We start from the raw sequence: 21014 nt of genomic DNA, 5'->3' as shown, positions 1-21014 counted from the left end.
ACATCATCGGCAAATTGACCCGATTTTTTAATCTTTTTTTGAGTGATTGGGCGATTGTACAGTTTTCTCTACTAAGTCTGAGACAGGCAAAAGGCGTTTGATTATGGCTTTGCCATACTGATCATCACGTTCTTTTGCTCGTTTTATAACAGTTTCTTTAAATTTTAAAATTCGAACCTGATACACCATATTGCGGTTGGTTGTCTTTTTACTTTGCTGTTCTATAAAATCAAGTGTTATGACGAGACCACACATAAAACATTGAGTTTTGAAATTAAAAGGTGGTGCAGTAGAACGTCTTTGAACTTGCTCCCTATCCTCCTCAACTTTCTTCAAGTAAGCGCTAATCATTTTTACATCATTGTAATGTTTGCGACCTCACGCTATTAACAGCTTAATTAATCTTAAGGTAGAATTCCGCACCAAGCGACCGAGACAGGAGACCGCGACAGGCGACAGATAGGTCGCGATAGACGATAGTTGCTCACTGGTCTCGGTCTCGGGCTGCAGAACTACCCTGATATATTTGCATTGAGAGCAGTCGTGGGGAGACCTCGCCTATCTGTCGCCTGTCGCGGTCTCCGGTCTCGGTCGCTTGGTGCGGAATTCTTCCTTTACTCTGTCATTAAAAAAAGAAGAAATATTGGAAATAATCCTTATTTATTTATAAGTAGTAGAAATGTATTATGTATTTATGAGAATCTAGGAGAAATTTATCAAATGACAGCATTCTAATAAAAAATAAAGTGGGTTTTGCAGAGACCATTCAAAATTCGCAATTTTCAACTTGCACTTTAGACCGAGCGGTTCGTCTGAAAAAAAAGTAAATAGTGATATCTGTAGAGAATTTTAAGTACTTTAATTTATGTTAACAGATCATTTACTAAAAGTTAATAGTTTTCGAGATTTAAGCAAAAAAGCGAGAAAAAGCAGAAATTTTTCGCTTTTTTCGCGATTTTTTCAATGTTCCGTCACGAAATTTTGTCCGCAAACCTCATATTCAGATTCAGCAGCTCAAAATCCATATATAATGAAAGAAATCAGAACTACCCCAAAACTTTCCTAGTCAAAACACAATTTTATTGAATCATTTGGTGTTATACGAGTTATGTAAATATAATAAATTGTTTTCTTGTATTCGCGGTCTCCATTCAAAAATTATTTTTGTTCTGTTCACTGATCTTAAGCTGCTTTTACTAGGTGGCCTGCCGAATTCCATTTTAGTGTTGTTATTATTTCAATAACGTCTGATACGTCTGATCTTTTGCATATACATAATAGCATTAGATATTCTATCATATATCCAAACCCCTAACATTATTCTATCCATTGCTCTTTCCACAACTAGTTTACTCACTACTATTGTTGTATTAGGGTTTCTGCACCATAGGTCATAATTGGCAAAACGTACTGATTAAATACTTTTCTCTTAAGACACATTGGAATCTTTGACCTAATATATCGTTTATCTTCCCAAATGCGGCCCAAGTTAAGTTTGTTCTTCTCTCCAGCTCAAATGTTTGGTTGTCTCGACTTATTTTGATCTTATGATCCAAATACTTGTAGAAATCAACTGGCTTCATCTGAACTATTTTTCTGTAAATAAAATTAGTCTTAAATTGTGTTTTGGAATTATTTATATTAGGACTTACTCTTTTGTGGAAGCATGATGTAGTACCCAGTATGGTGTAGTGGTGGACCCACTCTTGCAGTATATTTGTGCCTGTTTAACGCTGTTCATAATGGGAACGACGATACATTAATGCCCTTCAAGTTTCAATCTATTGTTTTACAAGCGTTTTCTGGCAAAGTTGCAAACAATGTAAGAGATATGCCTCCTTGCCGAATTCCTCTTTCACTACTAAAGAACCCAGTAGTCTCATTGTAAGTCTTACATAAGCTGTAGTATACCCATGGATGTATTTGATGAGGGATATGTATCTACTCTACATTGCGTTAGAGAATGATTTGGTTAGGTTAGGTTAGGTTAGGTTAGAAAATCGACATTTTTCGACAAAAGCCACTTATTTATAACACCAAGTAAAGATGAAACGTATTCTTTAAACCCTAATTTACCTCTTAATTTCAGGAAACTGTTCGCACAAACATCCAATTCCTTGATGCTGAATTAGACTACCCAACATCTCTTGGATTCCCTCTTCGTCTAGCAGTGGAAGGAACTTCAAACACTCAAGTTAAAGCTGAAGGAAGTATCGACGTCAGAGCATTATTAAATAACAGAGATAACAACCTACATATTAAATTGATCCCAAGTGCTAGTATTGAACTCAGCGGAAGACTTACTTTAGACGCCCTTGTCGTAGAAAATGGTCTTAAAGTAGTATCTAACTTATATACTGCCACCGGAGGAGATGTTAGGGTTAACTTTTACAATGGCGGAAAGGGAGTTGATGTTAAATTTGGTTTACCAGTACAAATCCAGAAACTTATCTCAGCTAATCACCAAATTGTATTTGAAAGTAGAGAACATGCCGGACAAGTTGCTGTTACTCCTCTTAAATTTGCTCAAGCTAAAGATTTCTCCATCTGCTTTGATCAACTAAGCGAATTCATTGGACTAGCATTATGCGCTGAACTTAACGGTCCTAATTTAGCTGGCAAACAAGTACCAGTCTTGCCTTTCCCATTCTCAGGAGACGCTAAAGTTTCAGTGAGCATTGAAAACGAGGACTTAAAAGAATTCCACTTTAAAAATGTTGTAAATAAGGACTACACTTCTGGAGAAGTTTTACTTGAATCTATCGGTAACAATGGACAGAAGAAACTTAGCATTCAAGTTCAAAGTGAAATCTATCCTCAGAAATTCATTAAAGCTGTACTTTCTTCACCTGTTAAGTCAGCCTTTGCTGAAGGAAGAATTACAAATACAAACCAAGAAAAATCGTTGCTCCTTAAAGCTGGCCAAGACAACGTTGAAACTTACCTTAAGTTCGGTGTTGCCATCTCAGGTTCCCAAGATAAAGCAGTTTATAGTCCAATTCTTGAATATAAAACTCCAGATGGTAACCAACAATTACCAGTTCAAGTTGAAGGAAGAATTATTGCTGAACAAAATGGACCTAACAGGAAATATATATTTGATAACGTACGAGTTCACTTACCCAACCAAAAAGTCTTGGGAATTAATGGAAACATCGGAAATGAAGCTGGAAATCAAGGCGAAGATTTCTTCAGCGACTTAACCGTCTCTGAAGGACAACAATCAGGTTCTTTGGCAGGTGAGATCAATATTTTATAATGACGAATAATAATCTACTATATTTTTATGGTTTTTAAATTTCTTCTCTATTATAGTCGGGTTCTAACGATGGCATGTAAAAAAGATAATTCTTATAACAATTTTTTGAACTCATGGAAAGTCTGTCTCAAAAGTGTATTGTTTTGATTTTTCACTATTCAAACGGTTTTTTTGCTTGTTACATATTTTCTTTAAAAAAGGAACTAGAAATTTCTTGATGGCTTCCAAGACTGGCGTATTTTATTAAGTCTTTATTGAATAATAATTATGAAAATGTAAATATATCATTTTAAATATTTTTATACAATATTTCCATTGTTCACCAACTTAAAGACAAAAATGGGAATACAGTCAAACCCGCTTATAAGAATACCTCTTAAAGGAATATCCCGGTTTAAGGAATAGAAATTTAAGGTCCCGAAACGTTTCTACTAGCGACCAATGATCGGTTATTAGAATATCCCGGTTATAGGAATACTTTCGATTGGCACAAAAGCTATTCCAATAAGCGGGTTCGACTGTATAATAATATATGTAGTATCAGATACGAATATAGTATCATATCAGATAGGCCGGGTGCGATACATACAGAGATGTCCTAAATTATGGAATAAATTCATTTTCTCTAAAATGGACGACTATAGAGAAAAATCCGGAAAAAGGTCGATTTTTGTTTTTAAATTACAACTTTTTGACATATATTTCATACTAGTGATATCATCCATCGTGATGACGCAATCGATGATTTTTTTAAATGGGAATAGGGGGTTTGTGGCACCTCATTTGAAAGGGTTTTCAATTCTCTATTTAGTAATATAAACAATAATATTATGATTTATACAGGGTGTCCAAAAAATATTTTTTGAATTAAATTAATTGACGCAAAAAGAAGAATGTATGCAATTTATTTAACTCAAAATACATTATAGTGCTGTCAGCAAATACAAAAAAAAATGTTTATTTGACAAATAAACATTTCTTTTCGCTTAAATTAAATCACAAACAGCCTCCCACCTACCACTTGGCAGTTTGAACATTTAATTTAAGCGAAAAGCAAGGTTTATTTGCTAAATAAACATTTTTTCTATTTTGTGACAGCGATAGAATGTAATTTGAGTTAAATAAATTGCATACATTCTTCTTTTTTCGTCAATTAATTTATTTCAAAAATTATTTTTTTGGTCACCCTGTATAAATAATGATATTAATGTTTGTATTACTGAATAGAGAATTGAACGCCCTTTCAAATGAGATGCCACACGACCCCTATTCCCATTTAAAAAAATCATCGATTACGTCATCACGCTCAGATGGATGACGTCACTAGTATGAAATATATGCCAAAAAGTTGTAATTTAAAAACAAACATCGACCTGCTTCAGAATTTTTCTCTATAGTCGTCCATTTTAGAGAAAATGGATTTATTCCATAGTTTAGGACCTCTGTGTATAGAGGAAAGTATAACGAAACATTATATTTTATCAAAGTGCAGTTATTTCAGAGCTCATAGCTTGAGAGCCAATCCGGAAGGTACAGAATGTAAGTTCGGAGGATATACCAGAATCACGGGAGCAAATGCAACATGCACTCAAAAATATGAAAAATAATAGAGCTACGGGTGAAGATGATGTAGTAATATTGAGAAACTTAAACTAAGAGGTCCACTTTTGATGTCACAGATCTAACCACTTTTTAGTCTACGTCTGCAAAACAAAAACATTCCAAATCAATAAAAAAATTCGGTTACAATCCTGCTTCATAAAAAAGGATAAATTAAATGTTGAAAACTTTAGGCCCATTGTTTACTAAATGACCTATATACCTAAGCTCTTTAAACGAATACTGACAAACAAATTGAAAGTGAAACTCGATTTCTACCAGTCAGAAAAACAAGTCAAGTTTCGATGAGGCCACGAAACAAATGTCCATTTGCAATCTCTTAAAACTCTAGTCGAAAAGTCTATCGAATAATATAGACCACTATCTAGTTATTATTTTTGTTGACTTTCGCAAAGCATTTGACACGTTGGGCCAGTGGCTATCATAAAAGCACTATCAAAATATGTACAGCATTTACCACAGGTATGCGAATATTATTCGAAATATAAACGAAAATGCTACAACAACTATAAACCTTAATTGCATGACTAAATTAGTGCATGAGGAGATAAATATTGGGAGAGAAATAACACTCTGGGCAAAGAGATACTTTTAAGTATGGTGTACCTACGCGTTTAAACAATAGAAATTAATTACAGAAAATAAATATCATCTCCGATAGGTAGATGACGTTGTTCTTATAACAGAAGACTTAGGAGAAGTCAACATTATGCTACAACAAGTATGCAAGTAACACAGGTAGTTAGTTTAAAGAAAATCTATGAGAAAGCAAAAATGATATGTGTATTTGGGTCACAAAATAAGATTAACGCTAGACAACGAAACATGTGAACTACTCAAAAGAGTAAGTTTAAGTTACTGCATTTGGAAAAATGAGAGAAGTGCAAGAATGAAAGACGATTGGTGGACAAAAAATTGGTTGACTGAGACTACGGTAAACAAACGAAGCCGACCTCATTAGAATTGTGACCAATTGGATAGGAAAGGCGCAGAGCAGAAATAGATGGAAATATCTAGAGGAGGCCTATGTTTAACAATGGACAAATCAGGGCTGATTGATGATGATCATATTTCTATTTTCTTTTCATCAAAATATTAGCCGATTCTTTTTGTTACTTTATTGCTGGATAATTTTACGGTTTTTATTTAAATCTTCAACTTAAAATGAACTGTTTATGTTTTTAGGTCGTTTACACTTGGACGCACATCAATTGAACTTAAATGCCGAAGTGAAGAATAGCATAAACCCAGGTTTTAACTTTAAACTTCAAGGAGGCCTGAAAAGATCAAGTGACCTGTCTCAACTTGACAGCAACTGGCAGTTAATTCACGGTCAAGATCTAGCTTCCAAGACAAATATTATTAGCCTGGCAACTGGTGTTACAAGAAGATACAAAACACAAAATGATTTCCATTTTGGATTTAAGAATAAGGTCAGCTATCCATTGATCGGATTGGTTGTCAATATCGAAGCAGACCAGAAACCAAAAAGTGTTGATTATGATTTTGACTTCCAATATAATGACATTAAATTTGGTTCAGAGTTGGATTTCAACGTCGATAAAAAATCAAGAGGAGACTTTGAACTTGTATTTGGAGTTCATGGTCTGGAAAACAAAGTTGATTTTAAAGCAAGCCGAGAACTGGTAGGAGCTGATAAGAGCCAAATTAACAACGAGTTAGATATCAATGGACTGAAACTAGCAGTTAAGGGACTTATTACACACAATATCAAACCATCTAGCGTAGATATCGGCGCTGATCTAACTGTTGTCCTTCCTACCCACCCAACTCCATTCAAAGTAGACAGTGGTTTACAATATAATCCAACAGACTTTGCTGCTCACAACAAAATTCTCAGCGGCAATGTAGTGGTTGTAGACGCCTTTTTGAATGCTAACAAAAACGGCAATGCTAACGGTAGCGTTAAAGTAAACATTAAAAACGTTCTGGTAGTTAATGGACAGCTCAAATCAGTCAAAGGTGTTGGTAACGGCCACATTAAGATCGACGCACAATCTCTTAAAAAAGTAGTAAAAGCTGAGAGTGACTTTGAAATACAGCCACCAACTTTGTACAAAATTGTAGTAACATTATATCCAAGCTTTGACAAAGACCCCAATCAAAAAATTATTTTGTCCACAAACAGCAAATTATCTCCAACAAGTGTAGACACCAAGAATAGTGTTAATCTTTTGGGAAAAGTATTGGAAGTCAATTTGAACGTTGCAAAATCCGGTGACGCTGAAAACAAGAGGTATAACGGAGAAGTCGAAGTGATTCTTCCAAATGATCAATACTTGCAAGGAAAAGTTAATGGAGCCTACAACACTAGGAATGATATTCTTAACGGACAAGGTCAAGCCAGTGTAGAATATAGGAAAAACAAGAACACTCCCGGTCGTAAACTCAGTTTGTCTGGTAAATATAATAACGTAAACATCAAGGAAGGAGTCTATGATGTTAGCTACAACTTGGCTGCTGACGACGCTAGCGGAAGAAACGTCAATGCCGATTTAAATGTTAAAGTTTCTAAAGAAGGCGAGAGAAGAGTACTAGATACCTCAGTAAGTGATGTTTTATAATACCAATATTATGTAAGTTCCTTCTTCTTTATGTTCTTTTCCTAACGGAGATGAAATATCATCTAGGCTAGGTTATTCGAACTTTGTTTACAGCTGTTCTAAACAGTTTGGGATGCAATGAACCCACTTTCTTAAATTTCTCATCCATGCCATTCTTTTGCGGCTCGGATTTTTTCGTCCTTCAATATGTCCCTGCATTATATTTTGTAAGAATGTGTGTTTTTCTCCACGCGTTAAATGGCCAAAGTATTCCAATTTTCTCTTGTTTGTGGTAAGTATTACTTTGGGTCTTTTGTCCATTCAAGTAATACTTCCTCAATTGCGACTCCTTTAATCCAACTTATTGTTAATACCACCACATCTCGAAATTCTCGTTGATTTTTATATTTTTTTTATGAGCTTTTGTTTCCAGGCCATACAATAAGGTACTAAACACATATTATATGATCTTAACATTCTTATTTTTAAAGGGATATGGATATCACGATTATTAAACATCTTTATGAAAATGGACCTAGCAATTTCAATACATCATTTAGGTAATCTCGATATTTTGATGGCTTTTCTCGTTTACCATTGCTCCCAGGTAATTTTAATTATTACCCGTTTAAATGTAGTTCAAGTAATGAAGCTTAAAATAGGACAAAACCTCGCAATTTTTACAGAATGGATCGATTTGCTTGAAAATTTGAGAAAAAGTAGTGGATAGTCCAAGGATCAAAATCTATATAATGCTGAAAGGCGCTTTTACCATGGGGGTTGTTGCCACCCCATGTCGGGGGGTGGAAATTTTTTATTATATTTTCACCGCAAAAGTTGGTAAAAACATTCATTTTGAGCAAAAAACGTTCTATACATTTTGTTGATAAAATTAATAGTTTTCGATTTATTCGCTATCGGAAGTGTTAGTTTTATATCGAAAAAATCAATGTTTTAATTAGTTTTCTGCTAATAACTCAAAAAGATTTCGTTTTATCAAAACAACTTTACTTAACAAAAATGTACCTTTTGAAAAAATAAACAAAACCGTTTTTTCCAGTATTCTTTAAGACCAATAGTAATCGAGCTATACTTTATTATATGTTAGCTCTTCTTCGTCAAATGCTAAATATTGTAGTTTCAAAGTCAAAAGACGGGAAAACTATGCGTTTTTCGAGGATAACTTGTTGAAACTAATTTAAAGTATTTAAAAATATCTATCTCCAAAAATAAAAAAAAAGTCTCTAGCTCAAAAATTAAGTGACTTATAATGAAAAGATTGTCAGTCCCCATTTTTTTTCAGCAAAAAGTGATCGAAAACAACTCCCTAATCACCATCTTAAATAAAATTAGTCATTGACCTGATTTGTTCTTCTTTATTTATGTATTATTAATAGGTTCTATAAGTTTGATCGGCTTAGAATGATTAGTTTTTAAAAAAATGGAGTTAACAGCGAATAACGAGTTTTTGCAGTTTGGTAAAAAATGCCTTTTTTTTCTTCAGAATAGAAAGATTAGCATCAGAGATACTAAAAAATATTTAAATATTAAATTATAGCTTATTTAATTCCCAAGAACTTGGTTTGCAAAAATTTTTTCTACGGCAAAAATTAAGCGAGCTATTGACAATTAAATCTTATAATAACCTGCAAAAACCACCTTTACCAAGCATTTCAATGTCATCTCTTTTTGTGACTGAGGATTTTAAAAGAATTTAATATTAATAACCTTATAGATCTTGTAAAAATCTACAAAATTCTTTGTTACCAAACTTTCGAAGATAAAAAATAAAAAAGTTACGGTTAAAAAATCAATATATTTTTATGAGAAAAAAGGGGGGAAATCCAATTGGAAGCATAATAATGTAAGTTAGCGGTGTTTTTACTCATTGGCCTTATTCATTCTTCTTTATTTATGTATTTTTAACAGATTCTAGAAGTTTGACTGGCTTATAATGATTAGTCTAAAAAAACTGGAGTTTAAACGAATAACGAGTTTTTGTATTTTGGTAAAAATGCCATTCTCTTCATAATAGAAAGATTAGCATCAGAGATACGAAAAAATGTTTAAATATGAAATTGTAGGTTATTTAATTCCCAAGAACTTGGTTAAAAAAAATTTCAACGGCAAAAATTGAGTGAATCGTAAATGAGTATACCATCGAAAAACATTGATTTCTTAGATATGAAACTAACACTTTCGATAGCTAATAAATCGAAAACTATTAATTTTATCAAAAAAAAATATATAGGACGCTTTTTGCTTATAATGAATGTTTTTATCAACTTTTGCGGTCAAAATATAATAAAAAATTTCCACGCCTAGATGGGGTGTTAACCACCCCCATAGTAAAAGCGCCTTTCGGCATCATATAGATTTTGATACTTAAACTATCCACTACTTATTCTCAAATTTTCAAACAAATCGATCCATTCTGTAGAAATTGCGAGGTGAAAAGCTTCGGTTCCTGGACTAATGTGGGTGTTATTTATAGTAATATTTGTTTGATGGATTGAATTTTTACTAAAGATCATTTACTTTATTTTCTTGGTATTAATCTGTAAACTTTCTATCTTTCCCCCCAAAATTAGTTGCAGCTACTCTTACTGAGTGTGATGCATGATACCACCAACGTATGCCGTCTTTCTAATTCTACTGGTGAAGCTGATTCCCGTTTCTTCGTCCAATTTTTTGCATCTAGACAGCAGTAAGGACCAAAAGTAGTACTTTAGCGTCCGAAATCTTATCTGGGTGCCCAACTTCGGATGACATAAAAATTTGTTCATGTTTACAAAACCAGCCCTGGCCAGTAGATTCCACGGTCAAAAACTAAACTAGAGTTTAGGATTTTGAGGAGTTTATCTCTAGTCCTATACTAGTATTCCATTCCGACAGGACCTTTATTAGTGTCTGTAGATGTTCTTTCAATTCAGCCAGCACCACAGTGTCGATTGACAGACATCTGAGCGTTCCTCCAGGCATTCCTTAATAGTTTATTCCGCATAGACCTTAAAGAGAAGCGGAGACAAAAGGCATCCCTGACGTACTCCTCGTTTTATGCTGACATAGTTGGTGTTGCCATTTGCAGTAGGAATATACCGATTGTGATTGAACTTTTAACTATTGTATAGTTCTTTCTTGCTATCATCTTATATAGATACATTTTTCAGTTATGGTAGATGCATACAAAAGTTTAGATATGTTTTAGATGCTTTAATGTGCTTCGGTTCAAAATGAAGGCAACTTAGAATTTAATGATTTTTTTTTCAATATTTTTGTCTTAATGAAGTAAGTCTTATGATTATCATTTTCGCGTGATTGGATTATACATCGGCTTAAAAAACGTTATAACATTATTTTCTTTAATATTTTTCGGCTTTCGTTTTTGTAATAGCTCATTCTCCAGACTCTAGAATATAATCGTCATACTGGAGTCCACATTAGCTGTGTCTGGTTTTTCCAGTGTTTTTACATTATGTTTTGATATACATTCACATATTTCTTGTGAGAACGTTGATTAATTTGTTTTTTTTTCAGACCAAAATCTACGGATCTATATTGAAACAAGCCCTCAAATCAGGATTAGTCTTCAAGTACACAGTCGATAATGGTGAATTCGAAATTACTTCATCATATGGTCCTGAAGTTAATGGTAAACTTGGCGGAAAATACGATGTTAGAGATGAAGGTAAACCTGTTTCTGGAGAACTTGACATCGAACTTTTGTTGCCTAGCCAAAACTTGAAAACTTTGAGATCTAAATTGTCTGGATCTGTTCTCCTACCAAGTGAAAAATCTACTGAAATTACATTAAGCGGAGCTGCTAGTATCTACGCTGACAACAGAGTAAGTAACATTATAATTTTATTCAAATTAAGATGCTGCAGTCGCCTTTTTAAAATTTGGGGATTTAATATGTAAACCTTTTAAAAATCTTTGAATCTTCTTTCTTTTACTGAGCAGTAGTAGACCGTACATCGACGCGAAGAAAGAAAGAATGGATGACAGAAAATCAACCACACTTTGTCTGTCTCAACTAAGTGCATACCAAAAAAGAATTGTTGCATTTACTGGTTGACATTTAACTTCACTATTTATCTCTTTTAGTCTTATTTAGAATACTTATTAATTATACTTTTCATGTATGTCTTATATGTAACAGCGTTATTTTTTACAGGTTTCTTCGGTCCCATTGGTCGATTTTAGCACAGACGGTCAAGTTAGAGCAAGTGATAAAGATGGAGATCTTAAAGTAAGTAGTAATGACAATGTGTTTTTTTTCTGGAGGTAGTTTATTATACACTGATTTTATTGTAATCAATTGGTTTACTCTAAATACATACACACCGATTTTGGACGGTCGATTTTATATCGTGTATTTTATAAGGCGAAAAAAAAAGAAAGCATAGAACGAGATGATTGGATGACGTAACGTGAATATAGTGAAAAATATGAATATAATATAATGGAGGAGAAGAGCACAAGAGAGATGTGAATAAAAGGATATAGCCGGACAGACAAAGACCCCCTATTCAGGGTTATGATGCCAAAAGAAGAAAAAGTGTTTAACAGTTCGAATCTTACATAACTTTGGGAAGCGATATTGAAAACATAATAAGTGTTCTCCTCAGTGGCGCACCCAGAATTTTACTCTAGGGGGGTTGGCTTGGACTGGGTTCGGACAAGTAATCCCTGACCAAAAATCCTCAAAAATTATCCCTGGACAAAAAATCTCCAGACAAATAATCCCCGGGTAAAAAATCCCCACAAAAAATCCCGGACAAATAATCCCCACAAATATTTTTCTACAAAATATGTATCCCCACAAAGAATCCCCATGAAATATTTGCTACCGAATAGTTCTCTAAAAGTTTTTCCGTGAACGCAATCGACTCAAATGTTTTTCAGCATCAGTGCATAAGAGTTATAGAAATGGCCATGAAACCGCTTTTCGGCACGACAATAATGATTAGTAATTAAGATTAAGCATGAATTATTGTAATTTCGATAACCCAATTTCGAACTCCACTTACATGCCGAAAACTTCAAATTTTACATGACAAACGAGTGAGTTTTTTCAAAAATCGTGGAAGATATGGGGAATGAGCTAAGGCTGTGGGAATCATGTTGTAATTATTCGCTTAAATCTTTTTCTCACTCTGGCTTGGATAACTAAGTTCAAAACATTGTCCATTATCTGTGTGCATCCATGAAAAATGTTTGCGCTATTAAGAATGTTTAGCTTTGTTATGAAAATGCAGAACACAGGTTTTTGACATAGCTTTTGAAAGCTTTTGAAGCAGGATTCTGAAATGTTGCTTGCAGTGAATTAAAACTGAGGACTAAATATTTTTCGTTATGTATTACTAAAAAAATTACTACCATACGCCGAAGAAATAGTTGGTGACTATCAGTGTGATTTCAGGCCCGGAAGATCGATTTTTGATCAAATATTTACTACCTATTAGACAATAGCTTGAAAGGATTGGGAGTATAATCAAGACGTGCATCAGATCTTTATAGATTTCAAACAGGCTTATGATTCAATGAATCATCCTATACTATGAAATACAATGGTCGAACTGGGCGTACCCAAGAAACTAACTACGGTAACGCAAATGTGTGTAAGTAACTTCTTTGCACAAGTTAGAAGAGGTGGGGAAATATCAAATGCTTTCTGCGTAAATTCTGGACTGAGACAGGGAGATCCGTTATTCCTATTGTTGTTTAAGCTGGCCTTAGAATATGCCATGCGAAAAATTTATCCAAAAATCAAACCAGAAATAGCTGCTGGGGAGAGGCCAGATGGGAGAAAGTCTGTAAGGCGGCCTAGAAAAAGGTGGAAAGATGCAGTCAGAGAAGATCTGGAGAAAATGGGAGTGAGAAAATGGAAATAGTGGCACAGGACCGACACATGAAAGTAAACCACTCGCAAGGACACTCGAAGAGTTATAACGCCATTGATGATGATAATAACTAAATATTTTTGACAATACATTTACAAAAAGTAACAGGTTTTTTGCATTACAATCAAGATTATCGTTTTCAGGACCAGCAGTTCTCATCACGAATAGGCAATATTTTGAACATAGTTATTCAAAGCAGAGTGAGTAAAAGATTTAAGCGAATAATTACAACATGGTTCCCACAGCCTTAGCGCATTCCCCATATCTTCCACGATTTTTGAAAAAACTCACACTCGTTTGTCATGTAAAATTTGAAGTTTTCGGCATGGAATTGAAATTCGAAATTTGGTAATCGAAATTACAATTCATGCTTAATCTTAAGTGCTAATCATTATTTTCGTGCCGAAAAGCGGTTTCTATTGCTATAGCTCTCACGCACTGAGGCTGAAAAACATTTGAGTCGATTGCATTCACGTGAAAATTTTTAGAGAACTATTCGGCAGCAAATATTTCTTGGGCAGTTTTTGTCCGGGTATTTTTTGTAGGGATATTTTGTCAAAAAAAAATTATGGGGATTAACTGTCCGGGGATTATTTGATTATTTTTTGTCCAGGGATAATTTGTGGAGATTTTTTGTCTGGAATTATTTGCCGGGGATTATTTGTCTGGGGATTTTTTGTCCAGGAATAATTTGTGAAGACTTTTTGTCTGGGATTATTTGTCCGGAGATTATTTGTCCTAGCTTCGCTTGGCACCGAAATTTTTTTGTATTGTTTCTGAAAGACAAGTTACATTTTCCCACTATTCTTTATATTTTTTTTATATGTCCTGGGACCCTGGGAGGGGTTTTAACCCCCAAAACCCCCCCCCTGGGTGCGCCACTGGTTCTCCTTGTCACTGTAATATTATCATTCAGCACCCCAATCTTATTTAATTTTTTACTTTTTATGGAGCAATTCAAAATATTTATTAATTAGCACTTAACAAATATATTTTTTATCTTTCAGGCAAATCTTAAAACAAACAAACTTGACCCCATTTCTGTGGTTGCCGGATATAGCTGTAAAGATCTAGGGCAAGAAAAACATCAAGTAACTGGTAACGTAGCCTTGCAGTACAGTAAAGGCAAAAACTTGAAATTAGATGGAACTCTTACAAAACTCGCCAAACATCAATACAAATTGGAAGCAGAACTTGACACTCCATTCGAAGCCTTGAAAAAGAATCATTTATTGGTTGAAACTAAAGGCTCTGAGGACTATCAGCAAGTCACAAGTAAAGTAGTATTGACCAACGACGGTAAGAAATGGCAACTCGATAGTGACTTAAAATCATCAGAAATCTCACCATTGATTCATTTGAAGTTAAGATGTCCCGAAGGAAAACTTACTGAAGTTTTGCTAAAAGGAAACAAAGTCAGCGATAAAGAACTTGCTTTTGAATACAGATTGTTATGTCAAAAGAAAGACTTCTTACTTGAAGGAAAGTTAGATGCTAATGTAGCAGACATTGACAACTTCTATGTTAAAGGTAAATATTATGCTTTTCTGGTAGGCATACATAGATAAATTAAATATTAGAGTTAGTCCAGGGCGCATCTGTTTTGAGATGGACGTTGAGAGGTGACTTAAATTTTTTTGCATTTTTGCAATTTTTTTTTTGCAAAATGGTCCGGAATATTGTTTAAATAATCAAAATGTCAAAATATGAAGGACAAATTCGATATTTTTATTGGTTTTTTGATTATAACTTTAAAATTGTTCATTTCCGAGGAAAGTTGTACTTACATAAAAGTTGCGTAATTAAATTATATACAATATAGAATTGGTTAAAAATTTAAAAAACAGTCACCCTTGTTGCAAAATAGTAATAATTGCGAAAAAAAACCATACAGAAACAAGTATTCGAATTTTACGTTTTTCAACCATTTATGCTACACTTAGGACCTTCATATTTTACCCCGAAAAACAAAATCGGTTTAATAGATTTTGCAAAATAAATTTAAAAATCATTTTTTTAAAATGTTGCAGGACTGAAAATAAAGCAGATAACAAGTTGAATTCTTTTTGCTTATAGAAGTGTACTGTACCTTTAATTTGCAATTTGCAAAATTAAAATCGATTAATTACCACGGCGGCGTCAGGAAATTTTTTAAATAAACAATAATTTTTGGTGCTACGCGCAGGACAGCGGTGTTCGATTCACACAAGTTGATTTCCACCAAAATTTCTTCCAATCTTTATCTAATATATTATTTTCTTACTCTATATTTTGTTGTATTTTAGTATTTTAATTCCACAAAAATCAAACTAATTTTATTACTGTTTGTGAAATATTGTTTAAACAATTGCATATGTTTAAAAATAATAAACTTTTATTCTCTAAGTTAAAATATATGAACAAAGAAAATTTTTGCTAAAAAAGTGTTATTTCAAAGGATAGAGTATGTGTTTTTATTTTGCAATAAACAAATTTATTTATTTATATCAAAATGTAATAAAAATTAAAATGTATCAATCATTATCAAAGGTCATTGGAATGCCCAATCAGAGCAAACTATCCGCTGTCCTGCGCCAAGCACCAATAATTAATGTTTATTTAAAAAAATTCCTGACGCCGTGGTAGTTAATCGATTTTAATTTCGCAAATTGCAAATGAAAGGTACAGTACACTTCTATAAGCAAGAAAAATTTCAACTTGCTATCTACTTTATTTTCAGTCCTGTAACATTTTGAAAAAATGATTTTTTTTTGCGAAAGCTGGATTGCAAAATTTATTTTGCCAAATATATTAAACCGATCTTAATGAAATTTACAGTATTGTTTTACTGTGTCATAAAGTATTTCTGGGTGAAATATGAAGGTCCCAAATGTAGCATAAATGGTTGAAAAACGTAAAATGCGAATACTTGTTTTTGTATGGTTTTTTCGCAATTAGTGCTATTTTGCAACAAGGGTGACTATTTTTTAAATTTGTAACCAATTCTATATTGTAGAAAATTTAATTAAGCAACTTTTATGTTTGTACAACTTTCTCGAAAATGAATACTTTTAAAGTTATAATCAAAAAACGAAGAAAAAATCGAATTTTTCCTTCATTTTTTGACATTTTGATTATTTAAACAATGTTCCTGACCTTTTTGAGAGGGAGGATAACTCAAATATTATTTTTTGAGTTATTTTCAAACAATTTCTGCATAAAAATTTGAGTCACCGCTCAACGTCCAAATGTACTAATATTTTTGTAGATGCGCCCTGGTCTAAAGCCTGGGTTTCCTCGAAAGCGGCACCGACTTACAGCGACCGTAGCACTGCGATGAATTACGTCAGATTACGGTGACAAATTCAAGGTTCTTCACTGGGGCAATGGAATGTGCAAGCTCAGCAAGCGGTGGCTTCCAACGCATCCTTGGAAACCAACGCTATTATTTTGCATGGTACAGTTTTTTAGGATGTCATTCATCGCAGTGTTACGATCGGAGGTTGTCGGCACCGCTTTCGAGGAAACCAGCGCTTAAGTGTATTTATATGATTTATAGATTTGTCCTGTCCTGAATTCATGTTTTTATAGTTACGGTCTTTTCGTCTCAATCATATTCTTCAATATTATATTAACTCGTGTTTAAGATGTATAGATAATAATAATTATAATTAGCGCATCAATTACCCATTGTTTAACTCAAATTTGTGACCTTGAGTCCTTTTAGATTATCTTCTACATCCATTTTCCATCTTGTTCTGGGTCGACCTCTTCTCTGAAATCCTTCTATTGTACTTTACAGCAGCATTTTCGGTAATCTACCCTCTGGCATCTGCATGTATCCTAAGCGTCTTAGTCGTAGGGTTCTTATTAGCCCCATTATAGCTTATTACTTCCATGATAGGCTCCCATTATAGCTTTCTCCGATATTCATTTGTCCTTCTGATCCAAATGCCGTTCTCCATTTTTCCTCCCAATATTTTCCTATTCGTTCCCATATCTGCACCATTTCTGGTTGTTCTTTTATTTAATATCCATGTCTCTATTTTCTTAATTTGGCAACCATTAATACACATTAGTTATTTCTTTCTATACTCATTTCTTAGACTTTCTATACTCATTTTTCATACACAGACTTGTTTGCTTTCTTTAGTATATTTTGGGTTTCTTCTTCAATGTTTGGTTTTTGTTTTATAATTTGTTCCTATATATTCGAACCTCTTAACTTCCTAAAATCTATAGATATTTATATTTATTTACTGTTAAATACTTTTTTTTTACATATTCTTGTTCTGTACATTCTATGTATTTTCTTTTTGTCATTAATGTATTAATACAATGGTCATTAATATTTACAACTATGTACTTCTTCTAATTCTTTCTTTATCCGTATCCCTTTCTGTTTGCGTCTTGCTATCACTGCCATATCATCAGCGAACGCTAGGCTTTTTTATAATATGTATATAATTCCTATTTTTTATTTATATTGGCTTTCCGCAGCATGTTTTCCAGGAAGAGACTAAAGAGACTAGATGAAAGTGGGTTGCCTTGCCTGACTCCTTTATTTACTGGAAAATTGTCTGATACTTCATTATTTACGTGTTCTGTTCTTCATAGTGTTAGTTGTACATATCATTTTAATAATTAATTGTTCTGCTTAGTATTAGTTCTTCAAGTGATTTATATAGTTAGTTTCTTCCTTTTCATTTTATCAATGCTTGTTAAAAGTCTATAGATAATATCGTGCTCGATTTTTGGTATTAATAGCTTTCCTCTGCAGGAAAAGAAAGGAAATTGCAATATCTCGGACATGTGATGAGATGCGAAATATATATAACATCTTCTTCCTCTTCTTTTTCTCCTTCTTCTACTTCTTCTTGTTCTTCTTTTTGTATAGACATGACTCTGTCTGTTTTTTCAATGTGCCTCTAGTAAGTTGTCGTTCCATTGTTTTCGTGGTCTTCCCACTGATCGTCTTCCTATTGACGAACCGTCTCTCGCTGTTCTGACTACCCTATTTGTTGTCATTCGGATTATGTGGTCATTCCATTCTATTCTTCTGTTTCTTACCCAGTTATTGATGTTATCTATCTTGCATCTCCGTCGTATATCTGTACTTCTAGCTCTGTCCCATAGAGTCTTACCATCGATTTTTCGAAGGGTTTTCATCTCCGCTGTTTTGAGCAATATTTTTGTCCTCTCTGTGTCGGGTTGTGTTTCTGCCGCGTATGTCATTATTGGTCTGATGACTGTTTTGTAAATTCTGCCTTTCATTTCTTTTCCGATATTTTTATTTCTCCATATTATGTTATTCAGGCTACCTGCGCCTCTGTTTGCTCTATTCACTTGATCCTCCACCCCTGTTTCGAGCCTTCCGTAGCTAGATGGTGCGATGCCCAGGCATTTAAACCCCATCACTTGTTCTTAAATCTGACCTTCCAGCTCCAATTTACATCTTATTGGATCTGCTGTTATAACCATAGATTTTGTCTTTTTTGGGGAAATTAACATGTTAAATTTTCTGGTGGTTATGTTAAATTGGTGCAGCATACGTTGTAAATCATCTTCACTTTGAGAGATTAGTATTGCATCGTCTGCATAGCAGATTATTTTAAGTTGTTTTTCTCCCATTTGGTATCCTTATTTAATTACTACTTTTTTTATTAACACCAAGATATAACATCTTGAGACTCATAATTCAAGGAAAAATAGAGGGTAGGAGAAGCGTAGGAATGAGACGCGTTTCCTGGTTGCAGCTTAAGTCAACTGTTGAGAGAAGCTACCTCGAAGGTCAAAATGGCCATGATCATTGCCAATCTTCCTCAAGTATCTCTTTCAGCAAGCCAAAATATTCTGTTGTGCTTCTTTCTCGTCCAAATCTTCCATACTTTGTTTTTAGTCTATTCTTTATATCAGTTACCAATATTTTGTATGCGATGTTTAGCAATGCTATGCCCCTGTAACTTTCCCTGTAAATGCCCCTGTAAATCCTTTTTTATGAATGGGACGTACTATTGCTTTCGACCATTCTCTTGGTAATTGTTCTCTTCTACTGTGTGTTTGGCGTAGGCATATTTAACCTTGCAGTTCTGCTTATACCCTCTTCAATATATTATCTGCTGCTTAGTTTTATTTTAATTCTCCTTTTGCAGTGCTATTTGTTTGGTTTGCTAAAAATTTCTCCCAATATCTATATTATTCTTCTCGTATAGATACTTAAAATGTGGTATCGCGTATTTTTCTTATGAATTAAACCACTCATATCGTTATTATTATTTTTTAAAATATAACACACAATCTTGTGTTGCAGGTAGTATCAATTCTCCAAAACTCGAATTAAACAAGATCACTTTCGAGGCAACTAACAAAGGTAATAAAGCAGCTAAAAAGGTTCAAATTCACGTAAAATCCGCCGACAAAAACCTCGTTAGTGGAAGTACAACCTACCAGGCCAGAGAAGAACACGGAAAATACATTATTGAAGGCTCAGGAACACTAAAAATTAAAGAAGAAAATAAAGCTGCCAACTTCAAATTTATTTCTCAAGATTTGACACAGGAGAAGAATGGAGAACAAGGATTCCAAATTTCATTTGTTGCAGGAGTAGGAAACAACGCTTTTGACTCCGAACTAAAAATCACCAACAAACAATTTAGAATTCTTGACTCTTACTGTGAGAAAAACAAGGAATGTGCCCACTTTGAGCTCGATTCTAAAGTCAACGAAAATGGTAATTATCTTTTTTAATTCTCATAATTGTTACTATACTGTTTTATTATATTATTTGCTGAAAATATATTTAGTTGATATTTCTTAGTTGCACTAAACTTTTAGACCATTAAACCAATATTGCTTACTATTTTAGATGCCGAAAGATTTAGCCACGTCTTGGAAATAACCCTTGACCTCAAAAAACTTGGCCTTCCAAACGAATTTGGTCTTAAAGCAGTCACCACAAGGAAAGGTTACGTTCTGGACCACACAGTTGATATTCATTTCCAAAGCCCACAAAACAGCAAGTATCAATACAGTGTATACCTCCACCCTGACGAAGCTGGAGTCTCTTTGACTACTCCAAACAGAATAGTGGCTTTAGAAAGTCAAATCAGAGGACCCAGAAATGTTAGACTAGCTGGAGGTAAAGTTACTGCTGAAGTATCATTCTACCTCGACAAAAAGAATCAACCCAATCAGAAAGCTAGTCTAAGTGGATGGATAAACGTTGACGATAAAGGCAAAGGAGTTAAATCAGCAGTTTCATTGTCACATCCTGGACTTCAAAGAGTAAGTACATTTTTTTTATTAAGCATCATTTGTTTTGTTAATTTTCTGGTTTTATACCAGGTTTCTTGCTGATTTTATTATAGTCCAAGTAATGAAGCTTACAATAGGACAAAACCTCGCAATTTTTACAGAATGGATCGATTTGCTTGAAAATTTGAGAATAAGTAGTGGGTAGTCCAAGGATCAAAATCTATATGATGCCGAAAGGCGCTTTTACCATGGAGGTGGTTGTCACCCCATCACGGGGGTGGAAATTTTTCATTATATTTTGACCGCAAAAGTTAGTAAAAATATTCATTCTAAGCAAAAAACGTTCTATACAATTTTTTGATAAAATTAATAATTTTCGATTTATTCGCTATCGAAAGTGTTAGTTTTATATCGAAAAAATCAATGTTGCTA

At 33.8% G+C, this 21014-nt stretch overlaps 1 protein-coding gene across 2 annotated transcripts in view; it reads left to right on the top strand.

Moving 5' to 3' along the window:
- The window catches only part of LOC114336812 (apolipophorins), a 119870-nt gene that overhangs the window by 46539 nt on the left and 52317 nt on the right, over positions 1 to 21014 (top strand). For both annotated transcript variants that reach the window (XM_028287192.2, XM_028287191.2), the window contains exons 7-13: positions 2090 to 3239; positions 6065 to 7446; positions 10981 to 11289; positions 11621 to 11695; positions 14357 to 14879; positions 19639 to 20058; positions 20194 to 20612. In XM_028287192.2, coding sequence (XP_028142993.1) covers positions 2090 to 3239; positions 6065 to 7446; positions 10981 to 11289; positions 11621 to 11695; positions 14357 to 14879; positions 19639 to 20058; positions 20194 to 20612 — 4278 coding nt within the window. The remainder of the gene's footprint in view (positions 1 to 2089; positions 3240 to 6064; positions 7447 to 10980; positions 11290 to 11620; positions 11696 to 14356; positions 14880 to 19638; positions 20059 to 20193; positions 20613 to 21014) is intronic.

The sequence above is a fragment of the Diabrotica virgifera genome, chromosome 7, assembly GCF_917563875.1.
Source record: "Diabrotica virgifera virgifera chromosome 7, PGI_DIABVI_V3a".
Taxonomy (NCBI): domain Eukaryota; kingdom Metazoa; phylum Arthropoda; class Insecta; order Coleoptera; family Chrysomelidae; genus Diabrotica; species Diabrotica virgifera.
This window is presented reverse-complemented; position numbering and strand designations above follow the sequence as displayed.